Here is a 14032-nt window from a genome sequence, read left to right as displayed (position 1 = left end):
ACCCACAGGTGCTGTGCCCACTGCTGATGACCTCACAGGCCAGCTGGAGCCAAGGCTGCCCATGGGTGGGACTTCAGCTCCTGCCTGGACCAGTGGTGGAGCTGAGGCAGTCTCTGCTCAGTGGAACAGGCCTCCCAACAATTCAGCACTGCCCAGCTACAGTCACACTGCACCTTTGAAGGGCAGGTGGAGAGGAAACCTTCCTCCTTCCTGAGCTCTTCCCAGTACCTCCCAGTATACCTGCAATTGGCATGTTATTGGGCATTGGGCCCAGGACCTAGACTCCCTTAGCTGTCAAGTATAGGCCACTCCTGGGCTGTATTTCTGCAAGGACTCCCTAAGCTGCTCCTTCCTCTTCCTTCTTCTCAAAAATAAATTGTGTCATTAGAAAAAGTTCCAGGTGCCTTGAAGTGATTTGGCAGAGGCCCATCCAGCATCGCAAAAATCACACTCTGAAGGCACACTCACATGCAGGCTCTCCTCCCTAGTTTATCCTTTCAGCTGACATTTTTGAGTGCCCACTATGTGTCAGCCACAGCAAGGAAATAGCTGCTAACAGAGCATAGGCAGCAGACAGTGAAACACTAGCTGTGATGGCCAGCATTTAGTGCAGCCTGCTGTTTTGCTGCCTGGGGTAAGTGCATTATCACATTCAAGCCACAGAACCACCCTTTGTGGAAGTACTAGAATTAATCACATTTCACAGGGAAGGAGACAGACTCAGCAAGGAAATTGAGTACACTGGGAATGGGCATAGGGCCTGGAACAGCCCTGCCTTACACCAAGGCCACACACTGGCCCACCACGTGGTGTGTATACAGCAGGGGGGCCCACCTAGTCTGAGTCAGGGAAGGCGTCCTATGACCAAAGAAGGAGGACAATTAGCTGGACAACAGAAGGAACAACATGCAGAAAGACATGAAGCAAGAGTGCAAAGCATGTTTGAGGATGCCAAGACATGGCTTATGCATAGGAGAACAGTGGGAGATGGGGGGGCAAGGTGGGCAGGAGGCTGAATTGCCTTATATGCTTTGGGATCCTAAGTCCCTGGGAGCTTCAGTGGGGAAGTGACAGGATCAGATTTGCTGGCTGCTGCTGGAACGATGAAAGGGAGGCAGGAACACCCACCAAGAGCGATCCAGGCAAGTTAGTGGCAGAGAGGAAAAGAGAAGGGAATGGCATCAAGAGAAACCAGTGATTAGAAGTAATAGAATTTGACTGATTAGACTTGTGGAGGGAGAGGCCAGAGTGACTCCCTGGGTTAAGCATGTGGGCAAAGTGTGCACCAGTTCTAAAGACAGGCCACCCTGGAAAAGGAACAGATGTGGGAGAAAAGTTGAGCACCACTTGGGACATGTTGAGTTTGAATTGCATGAAGATACTTACTGCCATCTTGACAATTGTACATCTTCTGATCCATGAACATGGTATGCCTTTCCATTTATTTAGATCTTCTTTCTTTCAACAATGTTTTGTTTTCAGTGCTCAAATTTTGTACTTCTTTTGTTAAATTTGTTCCTAGGTATTTTATTCTTTTCAATGCTATTGTAAATGGAGTTGTTTTCTTTGTCAACTTTGCTAAACTTGTTGACTTGTTCTAATAGTTTTTAAGTGTATACCTTGGGATTTTCCATATATAAGATCACATCGTCTGCAAAAAGAGATAGCTTACTTTTTTCTTTCCAATCTGGGTGCCTTTTATTTCATTTTCTTGCCTGATTGCTTTGGCTAGAACCTTCAGTACAATGTTGAATAGAAGTAGTGAGAGCAGACATTTTTGTCTTGTTCCTGATCTTCAGGGGAACACATCCAGTCTCACCATTGAGAATGATGTTAGCTATGACTTTTTTTTTTTAATTTTATTTATTTATTCATGAGAGACAGAGGCAGAGGGAGAAGCAGGCTCCCCGCGGAGCAGGGAGCCCGATGCGGGACTCGATCCCAGGACCCTGGGATCATGACCTGAGCCGAAGGCAGAAGCTTAACCGACTGAGCCACCCAGGCGTCCCTAGCTATGACTTTTTGCAGATGTTCCCCTCTATTCCTAGTTTAGATTTTTTGGATTTTTTTTTTTTTAAAGAAATGGATATTGGATTTCATCAAATGCTTTTTCTGCATCTATTAAAATGATCATGTGATTTCTGTCCTTTATTGTATATATATGTTACATTGATTCATTTTCAAATGTTAGACTAACCTTGCATTCCTGGGATAAATTCCAGTTGGTCATGGTGTATAATGTTTTTTTTTTTATGTGGCTGGATTTGGTTTGATGATATTTGGTTGAGATTTTATGTCTCTATTCATAAAGGATATTGGTCTATAGTTTTCTTATGATGTCTTTTTCTGGCTTGGGTATCAGCTAATTTGAGGTAAAATTAGCCTCAGAATGAGTTGGGAAGTGTCCCGACCCCTTCTATTTTTCAGAAGAGTTTGTGAAGGATTGATATTAATTATTGCATGGAGACATTTAAGGGTAGATGTTAAATTGGATAGGAAGGTCCAGAACTCAGGAGAGAGGCTGGGGCTACAGACCCAGATTTGGGGGAGACAAAGCAGTGGGCAGGCCTAGCTAAGAAGGGAACCTGGTAGAGGGGGGCCCATAGCCAGGCAGGTGAGATTGTGTGGGAGAACAGGAGGAGAGAGGGCCTAGACAGAGCTGTGAGAAACATGAACACTACTGGTCATGTAGAGAAAGAGGGTTTTACAAAGGAGACCAAAGAGAGCACAGCCAGAACCTTGGAAGGAGGCCCAAGACAGCTACTACAGGAAGGAAACATCCATACCTGGGCCATAGCATGGGTCAAGCACAAAGAGCACAGGGTCTTGGCAGCAAGATGGTCAGTAACCTTGGCCAGTGACCGTGGCCAGAGCCCTTTGGTGAGGCATTAGAGGTGGAACCAGCATGCTGTGGGTTGAGGTGAGATGGGGACATGAGGAAGTAGAGGTCTTCAAGCACCTGTTTTACTGAAGGAGAAAAGGTTTCCGCTTTGGGGGCCTGTTTTGAGAATGAGATTTACCCAAAATTCCATCTGGGCTCAACAGCCAGTCCCCTTGGGCTAATCCTCTAATTCCAGGGACGCAAACTTCTCTGATTCTTCTAGAAAAGTGAAGGCCCCAGTCAATGAAAGAACTATAAGAAGGTGCTCACTTGAGGATTCTGGTTCTGCTGATGTTTATTCTGGAAGAACTGGGCATCCCATAAGCCTGGGAGGTTCTGTCCCATAGGAAATATGGCTGCTGGTTGGTGCTATAATGAGAAAAACCTTGTTTTAGGCAGGGAGCCTCAAAAAGCTCCCTTGAAGCTGAGCTCCTCTCCTGCAGCTTCTCCAACAGAAGTCAGAACTGGTTTAAGAACCATCATCCTGCCAGACCAGGCAGGGAAGGCTGGGGTGGTTAAAGGGTCCCAAGCCTCCTACCCTCTGCAGCCTGGCTTCTCCTCCAATGCCTTCAAGCTCTCCATCCTCCTTTGCTAGTTTCATTTGGGGGACGAGAGAAGCAGGTGGAAGCCCAGGTGGAAGGCTGGCCAGAGGGCTGCCCTGGGGCTGGGGTGTGGTTGGCCTCAGGCCAGCTGGGAGCTTACTCTTACGACTTCTTGGTTCTGGCGGGAAGATCCCTGTCCTGGGCACGCATCCCTAGGGGCCTCATACAACTCATACTCCTCCTGAAAGAGCCCACATGGGCTGGCATTTTGATCTTCCCTCCTGTGAGGGGGACAGAACTGCCTAAGAAGGACAGTGCCCAGCCACACCCAAGGGCCAGGTCACTCAAGTGTCTAAAGCTTGGGTGGTGCTGGATCCAGCTGTGTTCCTTCTCCCAATATAACTCCTGGCCCCTCCTTGTACCTGGAAGGCCCAGCCCTGCTCTCCACCTTCTGAGGGGACTCTTGGCCCCAACAGAGAGCTGGGATGCCACCCTTCCATCCCTGGGCCTTGGACTTAGCCCATGCTTCCTTGCCTGGCCACCATGACCCAGTCCTTCAGGGCCAGGTGTTTCCCCTTTGTAGGAGAGAGGGGAGATGTGACCACACTCTAGGAGCATAAAGTGCCATTCAGACCCAAGATAAAGAGATTCAGCCCATTTATTTAGGCAAGCAGCTTATCAGTTCTGGGCCAACAAGCAGCTCAGGGTTTCCATTCAATGACTTTGATGGCGATCTGGGCTGCCTGCCGCACTGCCTCACTGGGGTCTTCCTCGAGGGTGCGGAAGATGGGCACCTGAGACTGCAGAAACTTGCGGCCCTCAGGGGCCTCAGCCAGCATGGTGAGGGCCTTGGTGGCATTCAAGCGTGCCTTGGTCAAGGATGAGCACAGCAGGTTCAGGAGGGGGTGGATGGCTTCTATGTCCAGGGCGGCATACTTCCCTGTGGGTCACCAACACCAGGTGTTCCTCAGGGGGCCATCCTGTTCCACCTTCTCTCACCCAGCCCAACCCTGGCCTCCGGCCTGTGCAGCCTCAGGAGAGGTGCCTTCCCTCACTCCCGTGCAGGCCCTGGCACCTTCCTCTGCCTCCAGCCTTGGCCTCCTCATTCCTGCCCCTCCAGCACCTCAGCTGGCTTCTCCCCACCCACCCTGATGCCTGTCCTGCAATCCAGTTCTCTCAAGGCAACAAAAATTAAAATCTAATTGTTCATTTATGTGGCAAGTATTTCTTGAGCACCTACTCTGTGCCAGGCACAAAAACTCACAGAGCTCTTTCCCTCCCAGTACTTACAGTCTAGTGGGGGACACAGACATTAATCTGTAAAGGAGACGCCCCTCCTTAACCTTCAGCACCTTCCTGCTGTCCTGGCCTGCTGAAAGGCCAGGTGGTTGCCCCCTGCCCCCCAGCTTCCTGCCATGCTCAATGAACTCTTCTCTGTGTGCTGGAAGCTGTGCAGCTACCCTTGGCCCTGCTGACTCCCATTGTCCCTTGGGTCAATACCCACGCCCCTCCCAGAGGAGGCTTGGCCCCTGTCCTCTGCCCACTGCATGACATGCTTCTCCTCTAGGTCATCAACCCTCTGCCACTCCCGCCAAACTCTGAGAATCAGAGACCCAGTCAGTCCTCCGTGGAACATCAAGAAAGCACAGGGCACGGGGCTGGTGCAGGCAATTGTGGGCATGTGCAAAGACAGAGAGCTTTCAGAGGTCACATGGGATGGCCAACCCTGGCCTCCAGGTGGGGAAACCAACCCCAGTCGCTCCCGTGGCCAGGACTGGATGACTAAGCTGGAAGCCCGACTGGCTAGGGGGTCCCCAGGTAGGAGAGGTAATCTCATGCTCTTATTTGCTCCCCACACCCACACCCTGAAAAAAAAAGTAATTTCGATCAAAAAACAACATGGAAGCAAGGGCTCCAGTGTTTGTTTAGGTGTTAGGATAACCAAATCAAGGATGGCAAACTACATAATTCATCCCAGAATCGAGGCTTACAAGGGGCCTCGGTTGGAGACGGGAATTCCAGGCCCAGGGAATAGCCTGGCAGGAAGGGACAGAGGTCCTAATGGGAGTGACCAGGGAGGGCCACAGGTAGGTGACCCACTGTGGCCAGGAAGAGGAGGGAGGGTGGAACCTTGGCCCAAACTTGAAAGGACTCCAACAACAGGCCAGGGAAAGTATTTTGGTAGGACAGGGAGGGGGCAGTGCTGGGATGCTGAGCACAGAATGAAAGTTCTGGAAAACAGCATGCTGGAGGCTGCAGTGACCACCCCCCCCCCCCACTGCCCAGTAAACTACCACCTGCGCAGGGGATACAGGTGGCCAGCAGGCTGCCTCACCTTGGGTGGTGACCGCAGCATACATGAGGGCCCCGGCGGCATTGGCCTGCACCTCCTCCACCTTGTCCTTGAGCAGGTGCACCAGGATGGGGATGACGTCATGCTGCCACACCTGGTTCTTGCCCTCCAGAGGGATGCTGGGCCAGAGAGGGGACAGCTGTGTGGCTTTGTTTGGCAAAGAGGACAGAGGCGGGGCCTAGGACCACCCCAGGGCACACCAGAAGGACTTGTGTTGGGACCCCCTGGTGGTTCGGGCCTGGCCAGGGGGTACCAGGATGCAAGGGAGTGCTGGTGTGAGGTTTGGGTCTCACCCTCATGCTGGGACAACCTGGGAGCACAGCCTGGGACCACTGAAGGCCAAACCGCAGCGGAGCCAGGGGGTGATGGAGCCTGGCCCTAAGGTATCACATGAAGAAGAAACCAGACATGTTCCCCAGGCCCCAAAATGGGGAGCAGCAGGACCCAGGGACATTCATTTTGACTCCACGCAGGAGCCAGAGCTGCCAAAGATGGGCTAAGCCATGGGAGTGGGTGAGCTGCCAGGGAGACACCTGTGCAGAGCCACCCTCAGGGGAGAGGACACTGTAAGTCACTTCTAATCCTGGCACTGTATGAAGCTGTGAAAAGGAATGTGATGGACTCCCCACGAGCTCCCTTTGGGAACTTGATCAAAGATGCAGAGTCTTGGACCCCGCCTGCAGGGATTCCGTGCATTCGTTCATTCCCACGGCCGGGGCTGACTGAGCACCTTGGCGGGTCCTGGTCTGGACGCTGAGGCAAGAGCATGACTGACCGTGGGGCTGGATGATTCTTTGTGGTGGCAGCTGTCCCGTGTGTTGGCCCCTCGAGGGCTTCCCCGCCTTGAGGCCAGGAGCACCCTTCTCCCTCAAGTTGGAACAATGAGAAATGTCTCCAGACAGTGCTGCCTGTCTCCCAGGGGACCAAAGCTCCCCCTGTTTCGAAGCCCTACTCTCAAGCAGCAAGCAGAGCAAAGCCCTGTCCTCAGGAACTCCCCTTGGGGGTGACACAAAAAAAGGAGGGCACGGTGAGAGGCACAGGCAGGCCTGATGGAGGTCGCCATTTTCTAGAGCGGCAGCGTCCTCAGAGGCTTCACTGGAAGGGGACCTCTGAGCAAAGACCAGAAGGTGATCGGTGTGAGGTAGGGCCCCGGAATCTCCACGTTCACAAGCTCCCCAGGGTCTGGATCGGGGGCCACACTCGCAGAAATGCTGGCCCAGGTCTCTAGAGAGAATCCCAGCTAGAGGGACAGCCAGAGCTAGGGGAGGCAAGAGGTGCCAGGATGTAGGCAGGTGGCCATATCTAAGGCATGGACTTGGGGGCACAAGGGACCACCGGTCCTTGGGAAGCATCTCTGTCTGGGATCACACACCGCTTCCCTCCCTCCCTCCCTGCTCTGAGGCGTTGTGCTCCCTCAGGTTCCAGGTCAGGATTTAGACTGGAATTCCGTGTGACCCTGGGTCACCAGTGACTGGACACGTATGCCCTCCGTTTCCTTACCTATAAAAGGTAATCGCCTTCCTTGGAGGAGTGCCGCTTGTAGATAATACCCGGCACCTACGGAGCACTTAGTACTCAGTGACTGCTAGCTGCGCCACACTGTGTGCTTGCCTTCCTCACGGGGAGGGGGGACCAACCATCTCGTTTTGCCCAGGACTGGGGGCTTCCTGGGACACAGGACTGTGAGGGCTGAGCTCTCAGACCACTAGGACAGTGCCCCCCCCCCCGGGGGACGGGGCCCCCCCCCCCCGGGCACAAGCAGGGGGGGGGGGGGGTTGTGGAAAGCAGGCCCTGAGGTGGATTCCCTGGAGCTCTGGGGCAGGCTGGCTTGCTGCGGGGCCGGGGGCAGCTCAGGTGCCTTCTCTGAGCCTCAGCAGAAGCCTCCGGGCTGGCCGCCCCTGCCCTCCCCACTCTGTCCACGTGGGCCGGGCTCACCTGACCGCAATGAGCGTGCGGGCAGCTTTGCTGCGAATGTCATCGTCGGTGCTGAGGAGCTTCTGCTTCAGGAAGGGCACCACGCGGGTACTCAGCGCCTCAGTGGCATCCTCCATCAGGCAGGCCGCCAGTGTGTCCAGGAGGAGCCCTTGGATCTCTTCCTCCTCCCTCTGCAGCTTCCACACCAGGGAGGGGATCAGGCCACTGTTGACAATACCCTGGGCTCCTGCAGGACAGGAAAGGGCACTGAGGGTGGGCCAGTCACCCCTACCCATTCTGGGCGGCACGTGGGGTGAGGCGAGGCCCGCACAGCTGGTGGGGGAGGAGAGGTTTGCAAATGCCCCTGGCTGCCAGACCCCTGAGCAGCTAGCAGCAGGCTGGGGATGACACGCTAGGGTGGGAACCACACAGCCCTGGAGGACCCCCAAAGGGGCCAGCCTTTGGTCACCTGTAACTGGGGCGGGGGGCATAAGCCTTCAACAGGTGCCCAGGGGCCTGAGAAGCAGCACCTGCCCCTTGGAGAGCACAACAGCCACTCTGCAGGGCCCAGCGCAGAAGGAACTTCCCTCCTTTCCCCACCCTTCACCAGAAGGAAGGTGGGGGGACCAGCCAACCCCCTCCTTCCCACCCACAACATCTCTAAGCCACTAGAAACCCCACACTAGTCTGGCCAGCCGTTGGGGAAGGAAAAGGCTTGGAATCAAGTCTGAGGCAGAAGTGAGCAGGCCAGCATCTTATATCCAAAAAAGAGTTGTGCCTCCAACCAAAGGTGACAGGAAATCCATGGACTCTGGCCAAGGGGGTCTAAAAAACCCACAGGATTGGGGGCTCCACATGGCAGGGCGGCTGGGCACCAGGGCTGGGAGAAGGCGGAGAGGTGAGCCTCCCCAAGAATGGGTTCCACTTCCCTCCTTCCGGCCCCTTCATCCCTCCTGAGGGATGTCTGGGGGGAACCAAGAACCAGCCCAGGCAGCACTCCTGAGGGGCCCAGCTCCCCTGTGTCCAGAGCAGCCGTCACTGGGAAGTGAGCAGGGCGATGCTGCGGAGGGCAGCCCCCTTCTTCCCAGCCCTCCTCCCGACCCTCTTCCTGGCCTCCCCAGTGGCCCACACCACCCACCGAGAGGCCATATAGATAGCTCCCCTGGAGGTGGCCAGCAGCAACACCTCTCTCTTCCGCCTCCCCAGTTAAACCCTCTAATTTACTCTAGAGAGACAAATAAACAGGTTAATTAGCCTAAAGGTCTCTAAGTGCCAATTGGCACCAGGGATTTCCTCTTTGAAGACATCACCCCAGTCTTCCTCCCGCACTTCCTGAGGACATCAAATGGCAGGTGCCCCGGGATGAGGGAGGTGGAGAGGGACAGGCGCATGTCCAGGGGCTCCCTAGGCCCCTGGCCAGCTTCTCATTGGGGTGTCATTGCCGAGCAACTAGCTCTGCCCCATTTGTTCTCAGGGCACTCGCGACACAGGGAGAGCAGTGGCCCGTTGCTTTAAGAGTACTGCACTTTTTAATGAAGGGGGGGAATCGGAGCGGGAGACAACCCTGAGAGGCGATGGACTCTGAAAAACTGAGAGTTCTAGAGGGGAGGGGGGTGGGAGGATGGGTTAGCCTGGTGGTGGGTATTGAGGAGGGCACATTCTGCATGGAGCACTGGGTGTTACGGGCAAACAGTGAATCATGGAACACTACATCAAAAACTAATGGTGTAATGTATGGGGATTAACATAATAAAAAAATTCTCAAAAACAAAAAAGAGTACTGCACTTTTTAAAATTTAATACACACAGATTTCAAAAAATGCCTAGCTTGGACTCCTAAATGTATCCAGTTGTGTGATCTTTGACAAGTTACCTAACCTTTTTGAGCCCGGTTTCCTCATTATGGAAACCAGCCTAAGTGGCAGGGAGTTGTGCAATGCCAATGGGTAGTGGTTGGGTGGGAGCACGCTCTCTGGAAGGGACTCTCACATAGCCCAGAATGTCTGGACCTAGAATCATAAGGAATTCCACCAACACTGAGACCCAGCTGCAAGCAACGGCCTGTGGGGGAGGGGGGCGGTGAGAGGCGAGGAGTGGGATACAAAGAGAAAAGCTGCACAGTCCCTGCCCTGCAGGAACACAGCCCCTCTCTCCCCTTCAGCCTCAGCCTCCCCATCAGGCCACGGCCAGACCACACACCTGACCTTCTGCTCTGGCTCCACTGCCCACTCAGGCACCTGCCCACGGGCTCCCTACCTGCCCCAGCCATGGGTCCAACTCAGCCACAACCTGACCCAGACAGCCCCTCCCAAGCTCACTGTGGGGAGGTGACAGTTGGACGTTCCAAGGATTTTGCTGACTGGAAAGATTTTGCATAGAGGGAGAAGGTTCCTAGCTGGGGGACACCTGAGCAAAGGCCTGGGGATGAGGAATTTGAGCATCATTAAATTGGGGCTTGATTGTGGCCTCACTTGCACCTGGGTCTGGGCTTTCCAGGGCCCCCCTCCACCCAAAGGTGTTGCTGGGCACAGGCTGGGGTGGGGGGGGCAGAGGAAGAGAGTTGAAGTCAAACTGCTGGAGGTGATCACCTCCACTGCTCCCTCCTTAGGTGAGGAAACTAAGGCCCAGAGAGGCAGTTCAAGTGCCTGAGGTCACACAGCAGACAGGGGCAAAGCCAGGGCCCTGGGCTACTTGGGTTTTGTTTCTCAGGCATTCGTCTTGGGCCTCTACTCCTAGAAATGCTGAGTGCCAGGACCTGGGTTCATTCTGAGACAGAGGGAGAAGATTAAAAATAAAACGCGTGCCGGGTGTGCCTCTCTGCTCGTTCACTTTGCTTTTCAGCTAAAAGGAGAGTTGCAGGCCTGGCTATTTATAACTAACCCAGATCTGCAATGGCTTGTTCAAGTGGGGGTTGGGGGGGGTTGCACAGACCCCAAGGAAATAAACTGGAGAAACCCACTCAGCCCCGCTGTAGCCGGAGAATCGGCCGGCGGGGCTTGGGAGAGCAGGTCAAGCTGGGAGAAGAGCCAGACAGGACGGTGCTATGGCCAGCCTCCAGAGACTAGCCATCCTTGGGTAGTGGGGAGACCAGTGGCAGTCAGCCAGGACCCATCATAACAACACAGGTTCATACTCAAGTAGAATTCCAGGGTTCTAGGGACTCTGAACATGCAGGAAGGGAGGCCCGGGGGCGCTGGGCCTCATGGGGCAGCAGGGCAAAGGCATGAGGCATGGGTGTACTTGGGGAGGGCCCCGGGTCTGGCACGGCTGGTGTGCCAAGACAGATTCAGTGGTTGATGAGCCAGAAAGCTCCACCAATCCCTCCGGGATTGAGGGACATGATGCCCATGGCATGGAATGCCCTGTGGTTGAGGTTTGGTCATTTCCTGGAGGATGGCCTGATACCACCTACAGAGGCCACTCCTCAGCCATCTGTCCCTGCTGGATTGGTGAAGTACGAGGCTCAACCACCAGGGCCTTCCTCTTTCCATCACGGGGCTCCAGCTGTTGTCTCCTGGTCCTGTTTTCCTGGCTAGTAAGGACTGAGGACGGAGCGCCAGCCCCAGCCCCGGGCATCCGCACCTCATCAGAACCCACCTGTCCAGTGTTAGCCTCGTGCGGCCCCCATGCCCTGAACTGCTGGCATGCTGATCCCCCTCCCTGTGCCTGCCTATGTCGTGGGGACACATCCCTGTCCTTAGCTTACATGGCCTCTCATAGCACATGATGTGGCTGACCCCGTCTTGCCTCTTGAGATACTTTCTTCCCAAGGAGCCAGGACACTCTACTCCCTGGTTTCCCGGCCACCTCTCCTACTGGTCCTCCATCTGCTAGCAAGCACCATCCTTCCTCCAGCATCTCCTATCATGTGGACCTCCCCCTTGTCCCCCACCCTCCCCACTCTGCCCCCCACTCTATCCTTCTGTCTTGGCTACAGCCACCACATGGCCCTCTCCTGACACTCTGTCACTCAATGATCCTGCAGCCCTATGCTGAACTCAACTTCATGGAGAATCTCTGCTTTCTTATTTTCTGAGGGCTGACTAGCTGACATTTTTGTTATTTGATTCTGCCCATTAGGACAACATACATTAATGGAACCACACGTACTGCAAACAAATATGAAACAAAAACTTGCAATCCTCCTTCTCAAATTTAAAAAGCTAACCCTAAAACCCTCCAGTGCTTCTTAGGCTGACATCCCCAATCTCACAGAAGGGACCCTAGCCCAGTGCAACTGTCCCCAGTCCAGCCTTGTTTTCTGGCAACCACACCCGCTTGCTGGCTCCAGCCACAGCCGGTCTTCCATGGGTTCCTGCAGGCATCATGGTTCCTTGATGCCCAGCACGTTCCCCACCTTGAAACATACTTCTCTCCTGCCCCAGGTCACCGGCCACCTCCAGGCTGCTGTCTCCCAGTGCCCAGTTCTCCCCCTGCCACATGTCCCCAGGGCCCTGGTGGGTCTCCTCCGTGAGGCCTCACACAACTATAATGGTGGATTTTTGCCCCACAGACAGGAAGGTCTACCAGGCAGGGCAGGCCTGTCTAAATCCCAGAACTGTGCCTGTGCCGAGGAGGTCAGCAGTAAATGATTGCTGTCTGAAGAATTATGATCACTGGTGGCCACCAGGGTCAGGGGAGGGAGGCAGCAGGCAGCCCCTTGGGGCTTCTTCATGGGCTAGCTGCTGATCTCACCCTGGACTGTGGTAGAGGGTCACCCTACACTGACATCTAGGTTTGCCCCTGCAAACAGCTCCATTCTGACCCCGATCCTACAACAGAAACTGCCCTCACCCATCTCTAAACATGTGTCCACGTGCATTTCCCCTCAGAGTCACTCTCCAAGGACAGTCTACTAGTGTTCCCCTTGACAGAGAAGGACACTGAGGTTCATCCAGGTGAAATAACCTCCCCTCCCCCCAAGGGTGTATAGGCACAGAGCTGGGTCTGGCTTCCCTCCCAGCCCCTCTCACCTCTGATCCACACCAGGGCAGGACCTGTGCCTGCCATCTTCCTGGTATCACCGCCATTGGCCTCTGAGTGGTCCTGTGGGCAGAGGCCCATCCTGACCCAGCCCAGGGGTTTGAAGGCATGCACCCAGAGGAGCCCCTGCATTGTTGGCCACCTCCCTTTGGTTCTCACTGGCCACCTCCAGTGAGCACTATGCCAGGTCTAGGTTCGCCTCAGGATGCCCATCACCAGCATTTGTCCTGTCCCTGACAGTTTAGGTAACTTCTTCAGCCCAGCCTGCAGAACCAGACCCCCACCCCCACCTTCTGACCACAAACCTGGACTGGGATGACCACCCAATCCACCGCTGTCAATGGCCAATTCCAGTGCTTCTGCCCAGTATGGGGTGATCCTTATAATGGGACCAAGAGGGTGTAAAGTGGTAAGGAAGGTGTTAACTGGGAGAATCTGCATTTTTACCAGGGATGCTCTGGAATACACAAAGATTCAAGTTACAATGATGGAAAAGACAGAGGCATTAATAGCTTGGCTCTCTGGCCAAAGTCTTTTAAGCACAGGAGTGAGGGGCTCTCCTGTCTCTGAGGCCCACAGATGGGCTCCCCCTGAAATTGAAAGCAGAATTTGGCAGACTGGCTCAGATGTATTTTGCTGAGCATCGGATGCCTTCTACCTTCTACCAGCTTCTCCAAGGCAGCGATGGGGGATCCTGGCCTTAACTGAGCTGGCTGCCTCCCGCCTCTCTGATCTGGGGGACAGATCCTGGGCCCTTTTCCCTCTCCTCCTTTTCAAGCAACCTTTGTAGCCAGGATTGCCAGGGACCCTGAAGAGCCCCTACACGCTGAGGGAGCGTGCAGCAAAGATGATTAATGTCCCTCCCATCGCTGCACCAACCTCACGGGTGTATACTTTAAGGGTTTGCATAGCCTTTTACATGTTCTAGCGGATTGTCGCGACAATTCAAGGAACCAGGTGCCACTAGCCCCACTTTGCAAAACAGGCTCAGAGAGGTCAGTTGGTTGCCCAAGGTCGCGGAGCTCAGAAAGTGCCCAGCTGGGTTCGAATTCAAACCGAGGGAGACGAGCCGGGCGGGGGGGCGGGGAGATGAGCCATCCGCCACTCTCAGGATCAGTCTCCGGCTCTGCGAGAAGCGGTTCACTAGGTTGGCTCCGCTGCTTCGGCGCAGCCGGGTCCCGGAGACGCCGGTGCGGGCAACGCGTGCGGGACTGCGGCGCGCGCGGAGCCGCGACCCCGCCCCTACCCGTTGCCATTGGACCGCACATAAATCCGTCAGCCGCTCCTGTCCAATGAGAAGAGAGCCGGCGCTCGTGGCGGGGCGGTGGCGCCCAGCGCGTGGTCACCCGCGGGCGCGCG

General features: G+C 54.9%; 1 protein-coding gene across 1 annotated transcript in view; it reads right to left on the bottom strand.

Annotated features, from left to right (window-relative positions):
* Nucleotides 1-4124: 4124 nt before the first annotated feature.
* RSPH14 (radial spoke head 14 homolog) overlaps nt 4125-14032 on the bottom strand; it is a 74695-nt gene continuing 64787 nt past the window's right edge. Inside the window, exons 4-6 of the mRNA XM_021687890.1 lie at nt 7712-7937; nt 5759-5895; nt 4125-4363 (exon numbers count right to left, since the gene is read on the bottom strand). Coding sequence (XP_021543565.1) covers nt 4125-4363; nt 5759-5895; nt 7712-7937 — 602 coding nt within the window. The remainder of the gene's footprint in view (nt 4364-5758; nt 5896-7711; nt 7938-14032) is intronic.

The sequence above is a fragment of the Neomonachus schauinslandi genome, chromosome 14 (genome assembly GCF_002201575.2).
Source record: "Neomonachus schauinslandi chromosome 14, ASM220157v2, whole genome shotgun sequence".
In the NCBI taxonomy this organism is placed as follows: domain Eukaryota; kingdom Metazoa; phylum Chordata; class Mammalia; order Carnivora; family Phocidae; genus Neomonachus; species Neomonachus schauinslandi.
Note: the sequence above shows the minus strand (reverse complement) of the source record. Positions and strands in the feature narration are given on the sequence as shown.